This window comes from Salarias fasciatus, chromosome 22, assembly GCF_902148845.1.
Source record: "Salarias fasciatus chromosome 22, fSalaFa1.1, whole genome shotgun sequence".
In the NCBI taxonomy this organism is placed as follows: Eukaryota; Metazoa; Chordata; class Actinopteri; order Blenniiformes; family Blenniidae; genus Salarias; species Salarias fasciatus.
In genome coordinates this window covers 19,634,938-19,660,969 of record NC_043765.1, presented here as the reverse complement: position 1 = coordinate 19,660,969, position 26,032 = coordinate 19,634,938, and the positions used below count along the sequence as shown (strand labels likewise).

Here is a 26,032-nt window from a genome sequence, read left to right as displayed (position 1 = left end):
TCTTGAGTATTTTATTGCCCTTTGAAATCGCAGAGGACAGAATCTCGAAAACTACGTACAAACGACTGCGATTAGACACGGGCTGGCAGCGGAGAAAGGCTCTGCGTCGGCAAGTCCGAGGGTGATACGATCCGTCTATTCCGGGAGCTCGATCCATCAGCGGCGGGCAGGCAGAGCAGCAGACAGGCAGCTCCACTGGCTGCAACACAAGACACGAGCGGGGAGGAGAGGCAGGACCCATGTCCTGTGTTGCAGCCGTTGGCCCAGCCAAGAAGTCACCTTCAGCTCTGGCCAGCAGCGGCTGATCCACTGTGAAGGAGGAAAAGAAGGGAGACGGGAGGAGAAGGGGGGGGGAACGGGAGAGGAAGGCAGATAAAGTCAGTCACAACAGATTCTGCGGGACAGACAGACACAGCAGATGGGAGAAAATGAGCGCACGGGAGTGGCTGAGAGTGCTGGGACATGCGAACGGAGCAGTGTGCCGAGGGGAAAATGAATGAGGGTAGTAGAACGAGGGGAAATACTAATGGGAGGCGAAGGAAAGCAAGAAAAAAAAGAGAGAGAGCTAAAAGGGCGACGCACCTCCACGGACACCACATTCATCACATAACCAATGAAAAAAAGCCTTTTTCACCTTGTGAAGAGGGTGTTGGCCTTCCCAGCTACACCTCACATCCACCAAGCCTGACATACAAGGAAAAATGCTCCCGTGGCCTAAATTGCCTGACTAGAAGGTTAATGACTACCACTACCTCAGGTCCACAGGAAAATATCAGTCTGCAACGTCCCTATATAGAAGCTCTGTGAAGGAACTGGATTGTGGGATTGGAAATAAATTGACTCATTATCACGATTGTGCACTGCGCAAAAAGAAATAAGATCTATTGGGGGTAATTTAGGCCAAAAAAAAAAAAAAAAAAAAGGGGGAAATTTGTACGAGCAAACTGATGTTTATGCTGTCTTATGGCCTCGTGGGTCGGCAGTTTGTCATCTAATAAGTGGAAGGCAGGCAATCAATTCCCAAACCACCCGCAAGCCTGAGTTATTCCCATTCATTCTGGGCTTGTCTCTCTCTCTCTCTGGGAGTCTGCAGCGCGGCAGGCATTAAAAAGGTCAACGCTGAGTGAACTCCTGGCCGTGTGTATCACAAACAATGGTCTGAAAATGTCACCGTTTCACAGGCATTTCCTCATATCTGCAAGAGGAACATCAATGTGCAAAACAAGTATAGAAATAATCAGAACAGTTTTTTTTCTCTCTCTCTGACATTGGTTGTGAGCATATTCACGTCAGGTTGACTCTCCAGTCTGTCGGCATGTTCAGAGCTGCTTACATCAGCCTCACCGGTTAAACAAGACTCCTGCTCCTGCCAGGCGTCACAGCGGGGAAATTACATGACTGTCGTTCTCTCACCTAGTTCTGCAGATGAAAATGGGTCCAACCTAGATTTGAGACCACAGGGATATGAACTCAAGAGGGCCGATGAAACGAGCTGAAGGACAAATCAGGCAAAAGAAAAAGCGGTTGGAAGCCAAGGGCACATTTCAATTCATTTAACCCTTTTTCTATTATGATAAAACTAAACTTGTAAAAGAACATAATTTGGGTGGAAATAAAGAACATGATCCAACAGGGATTTTGAAAAGGTTTAGGGTCAGAGGGAAACTTTTTGAAGTTTGGAATTTCTCCAGTTGTGGAAGTTTTGAAGGTGAGGATGACAAGAATAATTACACTGATGCTTCTTGAAGGAAGAACACGAAGGCTTTCTTTAACTTGGGAGTGATCCTTTTGAAATATGCTGTCACAAAAAAAAAAAAAAAAGCTGATCTCCATCAAGTGTGTGAAGCATTACAGCTCCTTTTTTTAATCAAACTTGTGTGGGCTTCATATAGAACATCTGAAAAAAAAAAACTGTGACTAATAATAAATGACATACTGGAAACTGCTCAAGGCAAACTGGCTGTGGGGAGACAGAGGCCACCCGGATTCTACATTTAATCGTTTATCTGGGCCGTCTTTCATAACAATGGCTCTTGATAGAATTGGGGAGACATTACCAGACAAATCGCTACGCTTCAGACACAGAGGAGTTAATGGGATTTGTAATTAAACTATTGATTCTGAATGATAAATCCATCTTATGCCTCCTGAACAAGACGATGATCGCACAAGAGTGTCATGGATATGTGGCGGCATCCGTCCACCAAAAACCTTATCGCTCAAAGACACCCAAACCTATTCAGCGATTCACACAAAAGGAGGCTCCACAATGGCGCATTGTGCCAGCCGTAACAATCGTCTGGCGTCTCCGATCACTGTGTGAGATGAAGGCAGAGTTGTTGGAGGCAGATCATGAGGGAAAAACTACGTTGAGATTCACCATTAATAAGGCGGTGCAGGAAAATCAACATCCCTTGATTTCAATGACATTTGTGCTGTTATCTTGCCTTAACTCTGCGTGCTTTTTATCTTGATTCAGAAAATTTGATGTTTTAATCTAAATGTAAAACATCAAATCTGCAAACAGAAACAATTGCTAAGGCAGATCAGGAAAAGGTTATCTCTGAGTCCGTCCATAATTTAACGCTGATGACGATGTAAAACTTTTTGTGCACCCTGCATATATAATATGAGAATGAACGTGCCGCATGTATGCAATAAATAGGTCCGTATGCTCAAAGCCGTTGATCCCGCAAATTGGCTCTGCAACAATGAGCCTGCTGAATAAGCTTTGAGTTAAAAAGGAAAGAAAAGTCTTGTCTGGCAGCCACTTTGGATTTGAGACTGCGTGCCCATTTATTCACTGTTTCAAGCCAAGCTGCAAACAAACACTCTAACTCTGACACATATTTTAACACTTTGAACTTCAAAGCTTTATATGCAACTGGCAACTTTTAATGATGACTTTAAATGACAATGAACCACAAATATTTACTCCTCTGAAAACTATTAAATTGGGTTCAATGCCAGACATTTATGCAGACCTAGGATTACCTGTTTGATGTCTGGTAAACACAGCAGTGTGTTCTGATTATACACATATTGTACAATATTCTGATAGGTTTCCTATCACTCATGCGCAATAGAGGTTATTTTCATGCACGTGAAGGGTTTTGGCATTTTCCAGGGAATGTCCTTAAAAAAATTAACCTAATTCCATCACGACAAGCAAACAAATTACTATTCCTTCCAGTTCCTCGCCATCTTTTTCCCTCCAGACAAGTTTTAAAGGGACCTCTGCTGGTCCACCACTGGATCTCTCTCTTTAGGGTCTTGTGAATGACCCACTGTTCTCTTTGGGTTTGGGATGGCCGGGATCATCCCGATCCAAACAAACACTGTTTGTGGAAAATCTTTGTTCCGCTCAACCAGATTATGCATGGTGTAGTGATCTGCACCAGCAGCTCTGGCTCTCAAGTGCACACATACACCAGCGTGTGTGTACAAATGCATAACACACACTGTCGCTGCCATATTCGAGTTACAAAGGGAAACATGCTCTCACTTAAAAAAAAAAAGGGCTTTAAAAAGTCTTTTACTGCACTAAACATGTTTAGAGGGGAAAAGTTAATCAGTGAAAGAAAATAAATGAGAAGCCTGGTCACCTTCTTTTGTGTTTTTCTCCATCAAGAAGCCTTGTACGAGTTTCAGGAAGGTTTGTAGAAAAATTCACAATGGAGAAATAAAGTCTTTTATTCTATACAAGCACAGTTCCCAGTAATGCTTAAGTGACTCAGCCCTCTTCACAAGTAATTTCCACTGAGACTTGAAACATCCAGTATAAAATCATCTTTCTTTCATAGCTTTGTGACGGAACATTTAAAAGCAGATTATTGATTGTCAATGAAATACAGGGCGAGCGCTGTTGTCCTTGAAGTAGTGCGTACATCCGTGTGTGACAACTTCCACAGAAATAAAGACAGCGTCTAACCTGCGCATAGACCAAATTCTTTTCGAGAGAAACTGTGACCTTGGTCTTTACCAACGATTCACTGATGCTGAGGACTGTGATCATTTCATCACAGGCTTGGAGTGTTTGAAGAGCTCACTCTCTGAATGATGCATTTAAAGGACAGACGATCCCAGAACAGAGAGGCAGCGGTCTGGAAAATCTGTGCGCACACAGGCATGTGTATGTTTGCACTGAGTCACAGTCAGACCTGCTGATATAACAGTAGTAAATAACGTCAGGATTAGCAAGACTGCACTAACAAGATGATTACACCCAACAGAGTGAAGCAAATGCGGTCAGCTATCAGGACACAAAAGCTGATTCACTGACTGACCTTAACGCTATTAATTATTCATTCAAGTAGATAATTACACTCATTACAGAAAATAGAGTTAAACTCAGCAATGTCCTAGCTTGGGGTATGTAGAGTTCTGCGGGGAATTGACCTCAGATAACAGCAATTCGTAGCTACGATTCACATCGGCATGCAGGGAAAATCTGATTTAAGTGGACTCTCAAGTTGCTGTCGTTGCATCATGTAAGTCTTTACAGAGAGGTGTAACACTCATCACTGGGGGTAATTATGCCTCAGCACACACACTCTTCCCCACACAGCAGCATATAGCATAATGTGCTATTACTCTCCAGCTTTTTCAGCACTATTGGACTTGGAGTTGTGTTTCAGAAGTGATAGCCAGCTCGATTGTGTGACTGTAGGTGCTGCTGCCCCTGCAGCTGGGATTGGCTTTTCCCCTTTAGATGCTGACAGGACACTACGGTTTGTCTCCACTCCTTCTTTGAGGTCCCCTGTAGGTGAAAGAAGAGTCCTGCTGGCATCAGACCTGCCTCGCCACAGCATAATAGAGACAGGTGTGGTCCTACATGGCTCAGTGAATGCTGTATTACTGTCAGAGCTGCAAGATCCATCCTGTGTGAGTCAGCAGAGCAGAATAGTTCTCTGAGAAGTCGCTGATAGAGCTTATACTGAACATGTGTGGATTCAAAAAGGTGCAAAAACCTAATCTCATGTGCTTTCAAGTGATATAATGTGAAAACCCTTTCAGGCAGCCTTCAGAGATTGACAAACACTCCTTGTCATGTTGCGTGATCAAAGTATTTGGTGTCCTTCCATCTTCTATGCCACTATATACCAACTCATTGTGTTAGAGGGCTGAAGCCACCCCGGCTTATGAGTGAGGGCAGGAGACACCCTGGATGATTTGCCTGTCCTTTACTGAACAATTATAACTGTGCAGGATTCTTCAAATATTTGATCATCCACGATGCATTTTATAATATCCATATATGCCTATTTGCTGAGACAGTTTTAGGGAAGTGGTCGCACTTTGCGCAGCACACCATCAATGCTGTTTCTGTCTGCCTGACGCTTCCTGGTGGGTCACTGCTCTGTTGGAGGTGAGGGACGACCCGTTTATCCTCGGACCACGGGAGGGACGCGCCGCTTGGCCGCTCCGATCTCGCGCGGACGCGGACGCGCCCGCCTGACAAGCGCCTGATAAAGTGAAGATTTACTCGCGGGCAAAGTGGGAAGCAATCCCTCACACTTTAGCTTACTCCATCAGTTTCTGTAAGCTCCATGCTCCCGTGATTTAATATGTCCTCGGTGTACGGGAGCACAGCCCGCATCCTTCCTCCCACAAGCGCACACACGCACTCACACGCGCGCGCACACACACAATTTAAAGAAATGAGTAAAGCCTGACAACAACGGCAAATAAACAATCCTTGAAAGTAGAAATGATAGTATACTGTGCATTAAGTCACAAACTCGCTACATATGTGGATAGATTTACATCCATAACGCACTGTGTGCTATTTATTTTATATTTTAAAGTTATAAAAGGAAATGATGGTGAACACCACTTATTAATTCCAGGCATTGCGTCAGGAGTGATAATTTTTTTCACAGGTAAAGATTGAAATAACAGAACCTTAATATCTCAATGACAATACACAACTGTCTGTATTTGACTAAAATCGCACCATATGCCAAGAAAAAGTCGTGGAAAATAAACATACCGTGAGAGCGGATTTATATTCCAGGAAAGGATGCGCGTAAAAAACGCGCTGGTCCGGTGATCGGTCCTTGGACACACTGAAGACGGGAAGAGCCGGAGCTGTCGCTGGTGCTGAAAGAAATCCCTCCCTCGTCTCGACCCAAAACCTCCAGTGTGTAACTTCCTCCGTTCCTGTCCAATTGGCTGTATGTGTGTGTGAGCGAGTGCGTGTGCGTGTCCGCTCAGGCAGCTTCTTTTGAAATCGGTCGGAGGGGATAGGTGCGCACTCACGGGCTCTTCCTTCCCACTGCCGCTTCAAAATATCCAATTTCATACTGTAGTTCTCAGGCTCCCTGAAGGATTCCCACGCAGACCCTTTTAGAGCCGGTGCAATCATTTCAGCCGATGATGCAGGAGTTTAATGGACTGAGGCGATGGGGTCCTTGTCGGATGACACAGGTTAACTGCTTATGATAGGTTAGTGATGTGATATTCACAGTATACACCTCTGAGGATGTCATTATCACTATGCCGTCTAACATAGGTAATTCCCACTGTCCAATAAGATCCAAGGAGGGAGGACATCGAAGGGTATCTGTGCAATAGAGCTGGAGTAACTGTACTGCATGGGTAATTACAACTTCAAATGTGCGATACCCTATCTAAGAAATCTTGTATTTGTGCGTGAGCGTGTAATTTTGGCTTTGGGTTGTGAAATCTGACTGCACATGGAAGTAACATTAGTAGATTTCTAATGAATAATAACATGATTCAAACATTACTTTGTAGAAAAATCCACTTTTATATCTTTGGATTATTATTGAATTGTTCACAGTTTTTTTTACTAACATTCATTGGTTAGTTTCATCTAAAATATTGATATATTAGGCGATAATTAATCGTGAGTGTGGACTGCGGAGAACGTCTGATTTACTCAGTTTCCCTGAATGCACCGCAAGCGACGTCATATTTGTGCGACAGCAGTAGAAACTCCAATGTTCGTATCGAGGATGGAGTAAAATACATTTTCTGTATTTTACCTGTTGCTTTACCTCCAACCTTCCAAAGGAACGCTCGTTTAAATACATTTTCTTGTCGCTGGTGGCGATATCTTTTTTTTTTTTTTTGGGGGGGGGGGGGGTGTTTAGTCGGACTTCTTGCAGAGTTTGAGTTTTTCACGTGTTGGAGATGGAGTCTGGTCCCGAACGGAGATCTGCTCGGTTCCTGTTGAACGCGTCCCTGCTGTATAAGGACAAATGCCCGGAGCTATCGCGTTTTTTAATGTAAGAACCTTTCTTTAAAATCTGTCATAAATTCCACTTCCCACAAGCCAGTTTTCAATGTCGAAAATGTATTGTTGTAATTGCGGACTTTAGACACTAGGTGGAGCAGCTTGACCAGTGACGTAGAGCTTTCCTACTACAATGTTGCTTCATGTTTGGACCTGTGTACTCTGACATGTTTTATGAGACTGGTTTTAATATTTGCATAAGTCCTGGGTATTTTTTTTTTAATCATATCATTTTCCATATACTATAAACCTTTTTTCGTTTTTGTGTTTTTGCTCTTTTGTTGTGTGTGATCTGCTGATTACTTGAATTTCTCTTGGGATTGAAAAAGTATCCACTCAATGTAATTCAATCTAATTTAAAGATAACGTTAATGCAATGCATTGATGGTGTTTTGCTTATCTATCTGTGTGTGTGTGTGTGTGTGTGTGTGTGTGTGTGTGTGTGTGTTGAATCCCATTTTAAAGCAAAACAGAGCAGGTTTTATTTTAAATTTGGCATCAGCAGTCAATGTTTTTCATCTTACCACAGAAGAGTGCATCTTAAATCTAAAAAAAGATTGATTACAGTCTAAAAATAACATCTTCAGTAATAAACAATTGGTCCATGAGAAGCATTTGGCCTTTGCCTGCATGTATTTTCAGTGGAGCCTCAAATATGTCTCTCGCAGCGACGCTGAAATGTTTCAGTTGTTCCACTGCAGTGCTGCATGCGTGCTGATATTTCTATCACACTGATTGGTGCTGTCCAAATGCCATTTGTGAGTCCCGTGGACACTCATGTGCAGGTACAATGGGCCAGTCTGCAAGGCATGCGTGAGTGATTGTAACTGATGTCTGTTCCATCGGACAGACTGACGAAGATGTTATTACTGGTGGTCACAACACTTTACCCAACAAGCATAGGGAAGTGGTGAACAAAGGAGTGCAGAGTTCTCCAATCAAGGCTTTTCTGCTGGACAATCTGTAGCCCTTGTCAGATAAATGGAGCTAACAAAGAGATAACAACACATCAAGTGTTCTTTCTGCTTACAAGTAACATCAGCAGACTGTGGTACATAAGCCAGCAGACATTTATTTATGGATGTAACTTGTAGCATCAAGAATTTCAGTATGTTCAGCATTCAGACCTTAACTAATAGGGCTGTTGCTGAGTTCATTGATAAGAGTTGCTCTCAGTTGAGTGATATCAAACTTCCTTCTTGGTGTTCTCTGAAATTGCTGTCTTTCCCAGCAAAGAGTTCTGAGCTTGGCGTTCAGATGTTTAATTTTTCCCTCTTGGATTTCTGACCTTTTCCACTTCCCATCTTTTCATAAAGACTCCATTTGTTAAGTTTTACTCGGGCATTTTTTGGTATCTGAAGTGTGTAAAAGTGTGTGTATGTTACATGTGGACTGTGCCGGCCGGTGTTTGATTTGGTTTTCAGCCACATCCGAGTTTTCGCGTTCACCTGAGCCAGTGAATTTGTGGGCAGTGACCACGAATGGAAATAAAAGCACAAGTTTTTAAAAGTAAAAACCCAATCTGGGTAATTTCACAGACGTGTATGCACGCTGCTGCTTTGAAACATTGATCTCTTCCCCAGATTCCCTGGCTATGGCGAGCTGTGGCATAACAAAACAGCTTGACCACATTTAACTGTGATTAGCTGTCCAGCAGGCAAGACACAAATCTAAATGTTCAGACCGCAAGCCTCAGAGCCTCCCTGGTTTTGTGCCAGTGTGCCTGGCAAAACGGAGTCAATTATCAGCCACTGGCAAAACGTACACTTACTTGCTTGTGAAGAGCTAATTCAATTCTTTTAAATTGAATTCAAACTAATAACATAAAAGGTAGCCAATTACTGCTCCGAGTTACTGCTTGATATGAATGCCTTCAGAGCCGCAGCCCTTCAAACATGAGAGGAAATGAAAATATTTTGACAGCGTTGATTCAGACTGCTGACATGTGGTCAGTTTTTATTCCTGAGGAACCGCAACTGTCTCTCCGTGTTCTTCTGGGGGTTTCCATCCGTCTCCCGATTCTACAGTCATGGCTTTGGCGCATGCGTCACTTGGGTGTTTGTTTCGTGGGTTGCGTGCCATTACTCATACACAGTACTCCACATATTTGCTGGTGATGGTGTTACTGCCTTCTGCCACTGTCTTCACCTTCTGTCGGGCCGATGATGAGTGTGTGCGGGCGTGTATTTTTGCATCGGAGTTACAGTTGTATTATCGTCCCACACGATCCCAGGAATGAATTATTATATTGCCAGTATTGACGTTTGCTGAGAGCTTTTATGATGGTGATATTTCAGTACAATAATTTGCTTGCATGTAAGTGGTGTAAGTGTTTGTGTATAATCTTTTACCTTTTTTATGGTGTCTTGGAGTACACTGCACTTATCAGGACCCTCCTGGATGTGTGAGGATCATAATGCTGAAGCCCAGCTGGTTTTTAAATTGTATGTAAAAGTAAGAAATGTGCCTTTTAAATTATGGTCACTCTTTAGCTAATGTCAGGATTAATCATTTAGTTATTGATAACATTAGTAGACTGATGAAATGCATGTACACATTGCACAGATAAACAAATTAATACAGAAATGGGATGATTAATATCAGTTACGATTTTGTAAAAGAGTTAAAATCCAAATGAAATCAAATCATATAAAAAAAAAAAACAAAGTAATTGGAGAGCATGTTCTTAACCTACATTTAAGTATGGGACAGAATCGGGGGTTAGGAAATGTATGACATTATTGGAAAGCTTCTAAAATGAGACATACAGTGGCCCTCTGGGATCACTGTGGGGCTATTTAGTGAATGCCTTGCTGTGTGTGTGTGTGTGTGTGTGTGTGTGTGTGTGTGTGTGTGTGTGTGTGTGCGTGTGCTGACGTCACCTCATTATAGCTCACGTTGCCAGACCAATAAGACATTTTCCAGTAAGTTTAAAATCACAGCCGTGTGTCTGGTAACCACGGCCTGGCAGGCTGCTCTCTGCCTGCTGGACAAAGCAAATGAGATGCAGTGCTTCAATATCCTCAAGCAACACCGTGTTTTTGTTCCCTAACAGAGGTTGAAAAGTAAATTAATCTTTTATTAAGTTAAGCATTACCGCTTTATAGTACCCTAAATGACAAAATGTTTTGTTGTGGAAGAAAATGGAAGCTGCAGAAGATAGATGATTCTTCTTTTCTTCAGATTGAATTCAAACATCCGACAAAGTGACACAGTTTCAGTGTTTTTCAGCTTTTCAAATGTCGTATATTACCTGCAGTTGAAAACAACGTTCCTGCATGTTTTTCGAGTACAACACAGTCCTTCCCGTCCTAATGAAGTGCCTCTCCCTGCCGAACCACAACCACCAACCCACCACTAAAAAGACGGATATTTTAAGAGCTTCAGTCAGTTGTGGGTTCTTCTGTCAACAGTGTATTAGCTGCACACTTCTTCCACTTGTGAGTGCCGTCCTGTCAAAAGCTTACAGTAATCGTGAGCGCCAACAGAATCAGTATGTAAATGCTGCTCGAAAAATGTTCAGACTGCAGTACACTTACTTTTGTTGGCCCACTAGCTGCAGAAGAAGTGAAGGTGGAATTTCTTGTCTCTCTTGCTTCCTCTGTATTCAGTTGCCTCGTCTTGACCTGAGCTGAATGTTGACTGGTCAGATGTTGTTGCATGATACAAAGAGATAATATATACATTAATTCCGACTTCTTTTGTGACTTGAGACTTTATGCACAGTCGGTGTTTTGCATCACATAAGGCGACCAAAGTTACCTTTGTGTTTGATGGGCTGTTTGATAAATGAAGTGTAATGGTGTGTCTGCCTCAAAGCTCCTCTTGTCGGTGCTTTGATTCACTTGAGCTTTAATCTTTCATCTATTTAATTACCGTGATCCTATCTATGAGTTGTCGTCTTGGCCAAATTTGGTGAATACTTTTTTTTTTTTCTTTCATAAGACTCTCACTTCTCGATATATATGGCCCTCTTCAGTATGAGCTATCAGAGATCTTCACTTGTTCAAATACTCCCCAAACTGAGACACACGCACCGTATGCAGCTAGCGAATGAGCGCATGGCTGGATATAGAGGGATACACTACTGAGAGAGCCGTCTGAATGAGTTACCAGCAGCAGCAATAAAATGCTCAATGCATGTTTCATGCCCCCCCTTCAGTGTAATTACTTCACTGCATTGTTGCCAATGCACATAATTCCTGTCCTCCTGCCTCTCACTCCCAACCCATCGACATCTTTCAGTTCTCTGCTGATCGTATCTGCCGGCAGCTCATAAGTAGGGCTCATATCTCCAGCGTTCATCGCCACAACTAAGTATGCACTTAAAAGGAGATGCATGCCAAGTATGTTAATCAGATTTATGTCAGAGGAAGAGGTCTTTGTGGTGGGAAGTTTCTGAGCGCCGGCGAGCGGGAAGGACTGAAAAAGAGACACTGTGGGAAAACTAAATACCCCAACAGTCCTTTTTTTTTTTTTTTTTAAGTTGAGTCATTGAGTTTTCTTCTTTGATTAGAGGATTTACTCTCATTTCAAGACATGTTGTTTTATGTGGTGTTGTTATCGATTGTGAAGTGACTGCTTTGGGAGCAGTATTCTTTTTATGCCCGCCAGGAGTGATTAAAACGGCGTTCCAGAAGCTGACTGAATGTTTCTGGTCATTATCAGTCCTCCGCAGAGTCACAATCTACCGCAGCGGCTTCATCTCATCTCCATTTCCAGGATGCCCTGACAGGTCTTAATCTAACAGTCGAAGCCACTCACTGATTATTAAATTGGGTCAGGCTCGAGCGAAAAGTGACTCAGACTGTGGGATGAATGATGGGAGGCGTGTTACAAATCTGCGTCCGGTCCGCCGTCGGACGTCACCCGGCGGCGGAACGCGCCCGACTCGCATATGGCGCGGGTCGGGAACGCAAGTGGAGAGCATCAACAAACCAGCCGCCACCAGACGCTGCAGCAAACCCGAGGGTCAGCTTCAGATTAAAGTCGACCTCGCTCATGCTCCCATCCCTCTCTCCTCCCCCCCCCCGCCTCGCAAACATCCAGCTCTGTTTCCGTCTGCCTGCGCCACACGTGCGGCCGGACAGTAAATACCCCTTCATTGATTTAAGCCCTGAGCTAATTTTAGTGGGGCTTAGCTGTGGCTGAGTTAAAATGTTTGCTCAAATATTGGCTCTAAAAGCGGAGCCAGCCCTGGGCTGACTGAGTTAGGCTGGCAAAGTAGCTTGGAGAGTCGCCTCATATTGTTTTGGGTTAGACCTGTTTCTGCTTTTCCGGTTGCACGTTTTCCATTACACACAGTGGAAGAAGTTCTTCACGTGCAGATGACAACACAGCTTTAATGCAACAGAAGAGGAGCTTTTTAGAATGTATCGATGCAAATGACTGTATTAACCCACACTGCAGTTTTATTGTTTTTTTCCGTTTTTTCTGGTGAAAGTTGCTGCTCAAGGTATCTGATCTGGTGTTGTTTTTGTTTTCTTTCTCTTCCGCAGGCAGTTGCCCACGAAGGCCGATGGTAAGCTGAGACGTCTTTGAGAGGCCTCTGATTTCTATTTAAAATTCTTGTCCCAATTTCACTTTTGCGTGTTTTCATCAACAAAGCCCTCCAGATTAACAGCCGCGTCGACTAGAATCCAGTAGTAAGTGGGACCTTGTCACAGGCTCGTCAAGGTTGATAAAACTCACTAAATCCTCAGCCAAATACGACGAGTCAGCCAGCTGTCTGCAGCAGACTGTGCAGCGGGATCAAACACACGCTCGAGCATACACACTGAGGCCCATGCCAGCTAAAACCTCATCAACAGACAGCAGCATCATAAATAAAAGAACTCAAGGGTTTTTCCTCCTAAAACAGCTGAAAAATGGGTCCCTTACACAGTAATATGCTCTCAGAAGTTTATTTGAAGAGCTTCAATGCTTGTTCCAAGAACTACTTATGAGACTTGTGAAGTCTGGGTGTTTATGAGAGTCAGCTGAATGTTGCAGAATGTTTTTTGGGAAGGACAAATATATTGAAATGTGATTTGGTTCTCTGTGAGTAAACACGTGAAATGTTATAACCACGAGCACAGGCTCCACCTTATCTTGCTGCAGCTGTGCAGTGATTATACGGGCATTGATCTTTCAGTTGCTTCTCCGAAACATAAATTTAATTCCCCTCCCTACCTAATATCCCCGTGTGAAGGGCCAGATCCCTCACAAACAAATCTGAATAACCGAGTTTTATAGGGTTGTGAAGCTGCACACTTTTTCTCTCTACAGTGTCCCCGGAGAAAAAAATCTCCAAACTGCAGCTGGACACTGTGGTGTGTCCGTACTGCTGCCAGTGGCTTCAGCCCGGCAATCACCGGATGCGGCTTCGGCCCAAGAGGCGTCCGTCAGCGCGGGTGCAGCGCGCGCAGCGCAGGAAAGCCAGAGGCAAGCGGCTCAGCCTGGCACAGACGTACCTGCTGCTCCGCTTTCAGAGGTCCTCCTCGACACTGGTGAGATGAGAAAACACTACACCCCCCCCCCCCCCCCCTCCCCTCCCCACCCACCCCTCACCCCCCAGACTAGATCTTGCATTATACTGCACTGCAGCATATTGTCCTTGTAGAAAAACACAAGAGGCGAAGTAAGCATTTGCAACAACAGCAAGGAGGAAAAGGCTTCACATCCACTTCACAACAAGCTAGAATGCAAATTGCAGTTTGGTGTTTGGCGCAGCACTTTTTGCAGAAAATAGTTTCTAAGTGATTTATTTAGATTTCTTTGCTTTAAACACTGAAATCTTCATGTCTTGCTGGACTGTGGGGAGCAGCAGACATCAGGCTGTAATTTCTTGTGCATTTGGACTTAAAGTGACACTAATTTACCCGCAGGTCTGAAAGTCCTCAGCTGGGATCAAATCCCTGAATCCCCATGACCCAGTAGGGTGGATACAGCACAAATCAGAATCCTGTACTGTTGATCACAAATCTATGACCTCATTATTTCTCAGCACATCTTCAACCCCGCCACCTTCTCTTTGATGTATTGTTTTGAGCCATAGTTGCTATTCAAACCGGCGAGTCTGTTCCTGTTGATTGAGAGAGCGCCCGGCTTTCCCGTGAAGTTCCACTCATAGCTGAAGCTTTCAGAGTTCCCATTAGGCTTAACCGTCGTCTAACTGACTCTCACGTAGCCCCTTAAATAATTATAGTGCTCCTTTTTTTTTTTTTTTTTTTTTTTTTTTGTCTGTAATGTCAATGGATGGTACCGAGTCGGGACAAAATGGGAAGCACATTTTGGCAAGCTCCCACCCTCTCAACTAATGAATCCTTCTCGATGAGGAAGCCAGTGATGGGGCATGTGGCAATGGGGTCACTTTTCCTCGTGTCAGAGAGCAGAGATAGGAGAGAGCTGCTGGAGAGTCTCTCTGGCGGCGTGTTATCAGCTTAATGAAGAACGGTTTCAGAGGAAACGCCGCTCATTAAAATGTGGTTTGGTTCAGTCAGTATGCAGGTATGCGCCACGCTCTGATCCCTCGCTCCGTTATGTATCGCTTGACTCCGAGCACAGAGGGGGAGCGGGGGGGGGAAAAAAAACGCTCTTGTGAGTGTGCTGAATGAAAAGGAGAAATGGAAAAAAAAAAAAGCCAACATGGAGAGAGGTAGAGATGGATGCGGCAGGTCAAAAGGAGCAGTAAGATGTTGAACTGAGAGAAAATGTTCCATCATGTACAACCATTTTGCATTCAACGCCGGCTGTGTGCGTTCTTGTTTTAGTGTTGCAGACCGCCGTGAAGGTCAGATCCAGACTATGATAGGGTCGTCAACACAGTCTGCAGCACAGAGGAAACTGCTGTAAAAATCTATTACAGGGCACCGTAGTGAAGAAACACAGTGTGGGACAACTGCACTGCTAAAAGATAATCATATACTCTAGGCCTGAATTTATTTCCTCAGAGCTCAATGAAAGCTTAAAATGATTTTCTGATTTATGATTTTGTCAAATAGTCATGTGTTTCAGGAACTTGCAGGTTTGTCTTGATGCGTAGTGCAGTCGTTCTGATCACGAGTGTCGAGTTTTTAACAGGAATTGTGTTTTTCCTTGTTATAGAGACAGGTGGCGTGTCTGTAAGCTCAACAAACCAACAGGTTCAGAACATGAAGCCTCACTTTGTGCCATGTTTTTAATCCAAAACTATGTGGAAGCTGTGCCTGCTCACATACTTCTGCTATTTTTACTTCATTCTGGATGGCGGCTCTTCAATGCAGAGCATTCACTTTGATGATATCTGAAGTTCTGCAGATTGTGAAAGCAGTAGTGTGAAGTGTTTCATTCCGAAATAACTGTAACTTCAACTGCCCGTAAATGTACCCATCAATCCTGCTGACGAACTCTCGATTAGACTGTCGATCGCTCTAATGCAAACATGACCACGTGGTGCGCTGTATACTCAAGGCCTCTTTCACACACATCCCAGCAGTGACGACGCACTTCTTCCCCGACTCGTCTGTCAACAGTCGTCACACCGAGGAATGTCGATGTGAGTCCGTCACGTGACGCCCCAGTCAGTCAGCGGACCCTGAGAATGTCCTCCGAGGTATTTTTACCCCCCTGTTTTCACGGCCGCTCGCCTCTCATGCACCGGGGGGTTCTGGAGGCAGCGAGTCGAGCCACGTCCCCGAGTCTGCAGACACCTGTCCTCTGCAGAAAGGCGATAGCGAGGCGATACCCCTGGTGGAGCGGCGAGGATGAGAGGAGGCACGTGAACTGCTGCCCAGACCTCTGGCTCCACGCTGACCAACAGAGCAGAGCAAGCTCGAGAGGAAGAGGAGGCTCAGCGTCGGAGCGAGAATAAAGACGACGGCTTCCACCAGTGTCTTTTTAAAGAGCGCAGCCAAGTCATGGCAGTTATGTGTTTATATGTCAAGCCTGACGGTGAAAATTTGCGACCGCCACTTGCAATAACTCGTAAAATTAGTGTTAATGGTTCATAAGAAGTTTCTGTTTCTTGCACACTTACTGGAAGAAGGCAAGTCCGTCCTGGGAAACACCGTGTGTGCGCGCAAATAAAAGAGTGTGTGTGAGTGTTTGCAGATCCAGAGCTTATTTTTTATTGTTGTGAACATCATCGTTCATCCGAACGTCATAACAGAGGTTTTGCAGACGAACACATTTCATAGAGCACGTTTTTATTACGGCTGTTTTTGATGTGATGTGTAAATTGGTTTTAAGTAGTTCCCCCTGGCCAACTGGTTAAGAAGTGTTTCCCGTTGGTGCGAGTGAAATGCTTCCCCTTGTAAACAATGCGCACTCACCAAGCATGCCGCTTTATTATGTAATTCAACGCCACATACAGTACATAATGTGACTATGGGCAGTTTTCTATACAGATAATGCTTTTATTGTGGATTTATTCTTCAAACATATTTTTCAGTTGAATTGCAGGCAATGTGACCACTAGGAACACTTTCAAACTTGAGCAATTTGCACTATTTATACCCCAGGGTGTAAATCCCCTCCATTTCACACCATACTGCTCTTCCTTTGGGGAAACGTGCGCGCGCTGTCCTTGGGCCGGATGCCAGTGCATGATAGGCTTTTCTCGGCTCTGTGAAGTTTTGTCTTAGAGGGATTATAAATCAGGTGTGTTTATGCATGCCGGGCAGGTTATCTTGCTGAGGATATGGAAATAAGTTGGATTGAAGCCCCACCAGAGCGGCAGAGACCCTAAATGGAGAGAACATTCGTGTGTATGGATTTATACTTCCCAGAAGATTTTTTTCTCTCTCTCTATAATTCAGTGTTGTTTTCGATGGTTTATTGTGGTATCTTTTCAGAATGATTGAAATCCCTCTCTGTATTTTGATCACCTATCAGCGTCTTCTCCTGTTTTCATTCTCTGCTGTCCAGTCATAACTTTTCTTTTGTGTTTTTCTTTTTTTTATTATTATTATTATTATTATATTTTTTACCTCAGTTCATCCGCCTGACCCTCCCGTCACCCTCATCCTTCCCTTCTTCACCTTCCATTCTTGGCCCTTTCTTCACCACATCCGACCTTCGTATTTATCTCCGCTGGAGAATGTGTCTCTTGAGGAGATGACAGGAAACAGGAGCCAGCTCAGTCTGGCTGCTGCTCCGAGCGGGAAGCGCTCCATCAGGGCGCCGTGGCGTACAGAGGGAGCGAGAGAATGACAGGGTGGCAGGAGAGGATCCTGTGAAGGTAGAAGTAGGCCGAGAGGGTCAAACGTGAGCTTTTCGATCCAAACAGAAGGGACTTGACAGAATCTGGAAACACTCACACTACTGCCACGTGTGCAGCGATGGAAATGGAGCAGTTCAAGTGTTGTTCACGTGCGTAGTTAAAGGAAAAGCGATACTCGTGGTGAGTTAGTGCCAGCTGAACTGTGCCAACTGGACCAAACATACGAGCAAAAACAATTAGGTCTGTGTACCATACGATTTGCAAACCCATGCAAGTTTTTCTTTTTTCTTCTTCCTGCTGTCATCGAGTCTGCAATGCAACTATCAGGCAAAATAAAGCAGCATATGTCACACCATAACAGCATGTCAGCTCTCAATTATCCCCCTCAACCCCACTTCATTCTGTTTCCACGCTACTATTAAAGGTCTCCTATGGAAGTTGTCACTTCCCTCTCTGGGTTTAGGTTTAATATGCCAAAGGCTTAAAAGGCGCCGCTGCCCGGCTTCTGGATCGTCAGCATTACCAGCTGCAACGCCGCCCAAACCAGTCCTGTCAGCACGTATGCACATTCATGGCATTCAGTGCGCGTGGGTTTGTAAATACAGGGACATACCATTGGCTGTGCCTCATGAGAATAAAAAGAGAAATCCAAATTCAGTTCTGTCTCTAAGCTGCTATTGTTTATTCCTCAGGCCCAAAAACGCCTCCTGAGCGCGGAGCAGCTGTCCGCTGGAAAACAGCTGCTCAGGTGCGTCCTCGGGTTAAAAAACATTTTGTGAGGAGCAGGCGTTCAACCGATACGGACGTGTCTGTTGGACCAGCGCTAAAAGTTTGCTCTTCCGCTTGTTCATCTTTCGATATTTCAAATAAAAAATAGTTTGTTTTGAATAGATCTTAAAAACTGGCTCATTGGTGCTTTAATGGATGTCGTCTTGACTTTTTCATGACTAATATCTGGCAGAATGTTTTTTTTAAAGCAACAGCAGAAATTGATGCAGCGAGTTTCAATAGCTGATTTTCATATAAATTCAGATGATCTTCAGAAACATAAAGAACATAATTTTTTAATCTAATCCAACTAAATGGAAATGCCTCCTTGTTGTGTCTCTGTCTGTGATGTGATCCTTGATAACGTGACCTTTTCTCATCACCGACGATGAAAAAAAGAGAAACGATCCAGCAGTGTTTTTCAGAAGCAGCAGCTCTGCATTCAGATCAGGTTTCTGTGTATTTATCGGCCGGCCTCCAGACAGTGCAGCTAAGTGGCCGCCCGAACCCATCGCACGGCCGTGGCTAGAGCAAAGTTTACACTTTGCTCATATATTGATCACCCGACTGCTCTTCTGCTTTCGGCTTTATTGTGCTGTATCGACGTGTTCTGAAATGGCCTTCACACACACGGCCCATGTAGATATTCATGTTCTGGAGCCCTCGCCAACAGATTCACATCGCACGCTCAACATGTAGCACCTTTCAGCAACTGAGACCGATTTTTTTTTTTTTTTCCCCCACCTCTCTCCCCAGTCATCTCACTCCTCCGTAAGTTCGTCACCCACCCTGTCAATCTCCTCATCTTCCTCCTCCCGGGAGGTATCGTACTGCGAAGGTCAAATTAATCAACTCAGACTGACCTCTGGCAGCCCAGAGACGGATAGGAAGGGGAGGTATTTATGGCAGAGAGGCTATTAATAGGCGGAAAGGTCCATCTGCAGAATTGATTTATGTGGTTCCGTGTTTGTGTGTCAGTGTGTGTGTGTGTGTTAGTTTATCGTTTCACATGTGGTATTTTCATCCGATTACCACAATCATGGTTTAAATATTAAGGATTTATCTGATCAGGAATGTGTGTCAAAGTTGGATGATTTTTATCATTCTGAAAAAAACAAAAAAAAAGATGATCCGGGTTGTTTGAGGTAACAGAAACTTCTGTTTATTTTTGTACTTCATGTAAAGCTGCACAGACTGATTTCAGTGAGGTGATACTTTTGCAATCACACAGTCCTATGCAATCATATTTTTTGTGTTTGTGTTAAGTTTGTACTTAACTGCAGCATCTGTTGCATTGTTAAAATTTTACTGAATGGCAACTAAAAGTACTGCTGTTACAAGTGATGTATAATGTTAAAGGTTGCAGTGGATCACATGCACTTTGTCAGTACAGGTAAAAAGGCATTCTTCAAAAATAATTTTTTCAACTTATAGTCGAGTGGGGCTGCAAGCTTACAATGAGGAAATGGCAGAGTACACTCTGTACATGTTGCCAGTCCATCACGAGGCACACTGTAGGTACATTTAGAGATCTGTTCACTTCATAGTCATGTCTGTGGGTTGTGGGAGGAAACCCATGCAGGGAAAACCCATGTATGTGTGGTTATGCCTTTGGTAAACCTAGAGACACCAAATGGCCTGAAAAGCACTTTGAGACTGTGAAGAAACTTAAACACCTTGAGTAAATTCCACTCAGACACAGGAAGAGCCACGAAATCCATCTCCCTGCTTCTGTACTGTTGTTTTCATTTTAAGGTTGCAGAGCATAGGAGCCAATCCCAGCTTAATACTGGGCGAAGGCAGGGCGAACACACACACACTCACATCAATTATTTCAAGAAAAACAAAATTACCAAATAACCTCAAGTGCATATTTTTGCACTGTGGGAAGAAATCAGAGTACCTGGAAAAAAAACCTGCACATCCTCAGTGAGAACATGCAGTCGTCACACTGAAAGGCCCAACCTCTATTCAGACAACTCAATAACCTGTTGACGTTAAAGTCCACGAAATGATTGCCTTTATCAGTATATAGATGGATTACACGCTGATATTCCCCAACGACTGACAGGGTTGACAGCAGGTGCCGACAGTCCACACGCTGCGCCCCGGTCAGGCTAAACAGCAGAGAGATATGTTCTGCGTTAAGGGCGTCTGTCACTGAGACCGTCTGCGTAATCTCAAATTTCATATTAACAAAAAACACGAGCGTGCGTATTGCACGAGACAGAAAACAGACGGCTACATTTATCGGTGTGATATTCAGAGGGAATTAAAGGTCAAGGCCGACCCAGCCGGAGAATACGCAGGACAGACCGCTGGCTCCTGCGCATTAAACTCACATGTCATGCATTCCTTTATTGACCATATGGTCAGCCTAGATTTTTCAGCAGAAATTTTACTCCTGCAAAAAACAATCATCCCTAATATTCCCCCGGCTGTGTGTTCGCCGTTGTTTATCCTCTTCTTAACCCGGAGCCTCGACATGTTGCCTTTGCCATAATGCTTGATTGGCTGGCGTGTAGTTTCGTCTGGTGCCAGGATCCCAAGATGAGGAAATCAAATCTCTCTGCAGCACCAACTCACGTGTATCCCTCCAAGTGCGTACGCTACATGTCAGGGGATTAGCGTAAATTAAACGGGTACACGTGATGGCCCGGGATATGGTTTCACTTCATCACGGTTTCGTCGCGCAGCGGCGCCGCTGTAGCCTTCGTCGTGGTAAAGCGCTGCGTTATTAATATCACGAAAGTCTAATAAATTTCTTGACTATAAACACACACTAACGGTGTCTTCAATTAGAGCCTGTCCTTTCGGTGTGTCAGCGAGGTCGGTAAACATCTTTCTGCAGCCGGCTGTGTGTGTGAGAGTGTGTGTTTCATGAAGTCCACACACTTAAGATTTCTAAGGTGCCTTTTTTTCCTCCCTTTGATAATCACCAGGTTTTCAACTGAGTTCAGACCAGACAAACGCAGAGTGCATTCAAACACTCGAACCACTTCTGAAGGTGTAACATTTACATCATAGGAAGAAGATGTTTTATAAGTTGTTTCGGCACAAGGTTGTTGAGATTTGATCTGAAGGAAAAATTTCAATCATGTAGAGGAAAGAATTGAGATCAGCACAAAGAGCGATGGCAGAGTTTGATGGAAGCATTATAAATAACCAAGCATATAGAGGGGTGTGAAAGCCAGCTCATCCCAACTCTCAGGTTAAAATAGAAGTGATGCATGTGCATCACTGGATTTCCACGCCGTCAATCATTTATTTAAGTGGCTCTTATCCCTGTCTGTGCGGCTACCAGATTCAGCAGATTACATTTGCTTTCGATGCGGATACAGCTACCTTGGGTTTATCTGTTCTCCACATCTGTTTTCTGTCTCGGTATTTTTTTATTTTTTGTTCATCTTGATAATTACTTTTACCCTGCAAATATACAAGACAGCAGTAACTTTGGATGCAGTGCCATCATCCATCACCGGTACAATAATATAAAGGAAGGCAACATAATGTCAGCGCCAGTCACTCTCCAACTATCCAAAGCAAAACATGTTTCACTTTTTCTGTGCGAGGCGTCACTGGCTGCCACTAGTTTTATAACATTATGGAAATCATATAACCAGGATCTGAAAGCTGCCAGGAAAGCAGAGATGTATCACAATTAATGCTTTCTTCATGTATAATTTATAATCCTGCTGTCTGATGTAATATGAATTATTTGTACTTCGGATGTCAGTCAGTCTCCTGGAAGAAATATATTTTATTTTCAGCTGAGTTTGACTTGCAAATGTTATTTCATCTGTCTGACTTCCCTCGGTGTTTGGCTTGGAGCACAGAATAGATGCTACCTTCCAATACGCGTGTACTACATCCTCCAGTGGAGTGAAATCATTGTATATATCCAGGCTGATATACAGTGTTTAATTTTCTCTTGAAACCAGTCAGATCTGTTAGTTTTTGCTTATACTTCAACAAAACTTTTAAGGCCAATGCGATCTGTGTAACATCACGTCCAAACTGTGATCACTGAACTCAAAAGAGTGGATGTCGGACTGTGGGGAGTTCGTAGCGTGAGCGTGCTTTCAGAAATCCATATCCTGTTTGTGCTACATCCTAATGATTTGAACTGATTTATTGATGGGAAAAGAAGAAACAGGTTGATGTCGATGTCGTCCGGCCTTTCGGCAGGGCATTGGTCAGTCCTCCTTCCGGCCACACCCCTGAGCTTAGATGGGTGGGTCAGCTGTGGGGCTTTGTCCTTATAAAGCTGGACATGCAGGATCGTATAGTAAACACTTCCCAGACAGTCGGTGGGGAAAGAGAGTGGAGGACCTCAGCGATCTCGCTTCAACGAAACCCAACTCTCCCAACACCTCTCAGAATCTGAAATGGCTACGTTTGTGTCGGTGAGTTTTTCCGTCTCATCAGCGTTCAGGACTGTCAACAGCTTGTTTCAGACTTGCTGACCTCTGCAGTGTGAGCCTGTACTAACCGGTTTCGACTCTCCGGAGGGCTTGTGTGGGAGATAAGTTACTGAAGACTTGGAGGGATGCGGAGTAGTCGCTAATCAACATTTATATTGCACTGAGAAACGTTTCCTTGAGGGAGAAAAGTGTAGCTGGTTCCTCTCTTGGAGTAACTGTGTACTTAAGTTAGTTTAAAGTTCTTCATAGAGAGAAAACAAGCAGCACAGCTTGTTGAATAAGGTCAACTTAAAGTACTGTCTGTGATTTGTCCGTTGTGGCTGTAAATACTCGGATGCAATTGAAAAGGCTTCTGCGTCGAGTGACTTTTGTCTAAACACAGCAGTTGTTTTGCCATCTCTTGATTTACCACCGTGTTTGTCTTGTGGAACATGAGAGCCGGGCTTCTCTAAGTTCCCATTGATTAATTACTGCCGATTTCGTAACAACCTGCCTGCACCCTGTGACACGAACCGACGCTCACCCCGGGCACAGGCTAATTTTACGCTCCGTACAGCTTTACTGGGGCAGCGGCGAGTGGAGGGCAGGTGTCTGGGATGCCAATTGTTGTCTTGAGTCATGAGGACCTCATGACACAGCAGCGGCACCTTGTAACTCTCACAACATGCCTTACCTTATAAAGAGAATCATTTGTGTTTGCACGCCATGTGTGTGCCAAAAAAAAAAAAAAGTTTTAAAATGATGCTGACTTTGTCTCAGGAGGTAGAAGAAAGTCAGTCGAGGTGCTTCAGTACTTGTAGCTGCTTGGCGAGGACGGGGTCATATGATTTTACTGACTGAGCTGCTTGGAGCATCCACACCTTGAATAGGTGCAGCTGCACGGCAGCGGCCCCGCCTCGGCCTGCCGCAGGCTGAAATCACTGTTTTCCACCCTGTGTGGCCTAATCCGACCCTCTTCTTTATTCGTTCTTTGAATGTTTTGTTATTATCTAAACAAATGTTCAAAGGTAAAGCTGTGTTTGGTATGGCTCATCAGGAAGAGCCTCAGCTGCTGGGTGAAGTTCCTGTCGGGGGTTTGCTTCCTCAGTCACGCTGAGAACAGTTCTGTACCTGACATCTGTGAGGCTCCGGGCTTCTCTTTGTCACACCGTGCTCAGGAGTTGTCCTCATTACAGCCCCCCTTGTCTGCCACAGCCACAGCCAGTCGACCTCTCTGCGTCCCTGGAGTCAGTCTGTCACTGCAGCCACTGTCCAGACTGAGTCACAACAAATTTGTGGATGTCCCAGACGGCTGTGGAAATCCTGACTTTGATTGAAGAACAAGAACAGTGAAGACAAAAAGCTTCACCTATGTTTCTCCGGGTTATATTTTGTTTGATCCAACATTTAAAAAAAAAAAAAAAAAAACCTCCCAAGTGTTCTCCTGGGAACACCTCGTGTTCTGTCACCTCAAAACCTCATTATGTACAAGAAGAAATGATATCCAGGCCATGCAGTATTAATGAATGCACTCCTTTCCTCTCCTCTTCTCTATCCCAGATGGCCACCTGCCACACTTGCACTAAGACATCCAGACACAAAGGAATGAACAGGGATTTTATCGTAACCCTCGCGAAGACCCACAGCACACCGGGGAGTGCCGGCAAGCACAAGACCCCTCAGTCCGCCAACAGGTCCGGCACGACCACCCCCAAGACCCCCGGCAAGAACAAGACGCCCGGCCAAACACCCAGGTGAGTTACTTAACCAAGTGTCTATTAATATGTGCTGTGCCAGAATGTGAGATACAGCCTTTCCTTGGCTAAATGTGGGAGCTGTCACAGACATGAAGGAGGGGGGCGTGTCTGAAGCGTATGAGTGATTATATATCGGTTTGTTCTAGGTTTCCTAGATTATGTCATTGACAGCAAATCTAACTCTTCTCCTTCTTTCTATCCCCGTCTTGCTCCTTCCAGGTCCTCCACCTCTTCAAACACTTCAGGACCAGGCTCTGCTCCCTCCAAGCCTCCACCTAAGGGAAAAAATTGGGTCGTCCAGCGTCTCAGCAAGATCCTCATGCGAGAAGACAGCCAGGGCAGCAAGAAAGGGGGCTTGAAAGATTTTCTGTCATCACTTTGAGTATCTCCCAAATGCTCTTTAGTCTTTACCCTTGTCAAAAGCGAGGGAGTCAAGCCCCTGTTGTAACCTGTTTACACCAGAGAGGAGGGGGGGGGAGCTCCAGCCCGACTTCAGTTTGGAAGCCGGTTTGAGGCGGCTTGTAATTTGCCCACCAACACGGCTGTTGCTGGGCTGGTTGGAATGGCGCTCCTGGAATCCCGAATGCCACAACTGTGAGCACTGAGCTCTCAATCAGTTTCCGCATTTTCTGCCGAGACAGACGGCGGGGAAAGGCTTTCTATCGTCAAATTAGACCTTCCATTAAGGGAGCGTTGCTCACAGTAGAAGGTTCATGGGGTTAATCAGTATATATTGATTTACTGAAGCATCACAGGAAGCCCTACTTTCTTCTGTGATGTCATTTTGGGGCATGGCACGCTGGTTTACATGCCAATATTCTTCTTTATTGATTTTTGAAGTTACAACTATAAATTTATTTGAATATCAACATAGCAAATGGATACTCTTTTTACTTGATGTTAAATCTTTTGTGTCAGGCCCTTGTAAATTAATTTGTGATGGGACAGGCTGACCATGACAGGATCACAGATGTACATATGTTCTGTAACGTTTTTGTACGTACAAACAAATGATTTTGAAACTGTGCAAGTCACCAATGAGAACATTTGTGACAATTATCTAAGAGGGGACTCATCAGTTACTGTTTACATCAAACAGGCACATTTGCCTGATATGTACCAAAAGACTTAAGGTAAGCAGTGTTGTTGAAACTTAACATTTTTCTTTTGATACTTTGGCTATATGTTGTACTTATTTCACTGTTTTCATAATAGAAAACAAAATCATACATGTCCAGCATTTTGTACTGAGTACCTGTCCAGCTGTGGTGTAACTGTTTCATGAATCGAGTGTGTGTTTAAGTCCTGAAATACCTCACATTGATATTCCAACTATTGTGATATTCTAAAATAAAACCTTTTTGATCTGTGTTATCATGCTGCTTGTTTCCTTGCAATGCAATTGGGTCTTTGCACCATTGGATCCTCATAATTGTTTAAATGTACTTTGATATTAGATGACACACGATAAACAACTGGCACAAATGTAAAGGAAAAGTGATCATATGAGTGAAATGGTAACAAAAAAAAAAAAAAAGCAACAGCAATTACTTCTTTACAGGCTGCAGCAGTCCTCAATGTCTGTGTTTTTCTGGGGTCTCATCCCACTGTGCCAAGCGCAGGAAGGGGGTGGGTTCCCTGGAACTGCCCTCTTTGATTCAGT

The 26,032-nt window shown here is 44.1% G+C and overlaps 1 protein-coding gene across 1 annotated transcript; it reads left to right on the top strand.

The window, feature by feature from the left end:
* Positions 1-6,960: 6,960 nt before the first annotated feature.
* rmp24 (ribonuclease MRP subunit p24) lies at positions 6,961-25,743 on the top strand. Its single transcript, XM_030120668.1, has 5 exons — positions 6,961-7,253; positions 12,760-12,782; positions 13,529-13,749; positions 24,173-24,366; positions 24,589-25,743. Exons 1-5 carry the CDS (start codon positions 7,159-7,161, stop codon positions 24,749-24,751), a joined length of 696 nt encoding a protein of 231 aa, XP_029976528.1. The 5' UTR covers positions 6,961-7,158; the 3' UTR covers positions 24,752-25,743.
* The last annotated feature ends 289 nt before the right edge of the window (positions 25,744-26,032 follow it).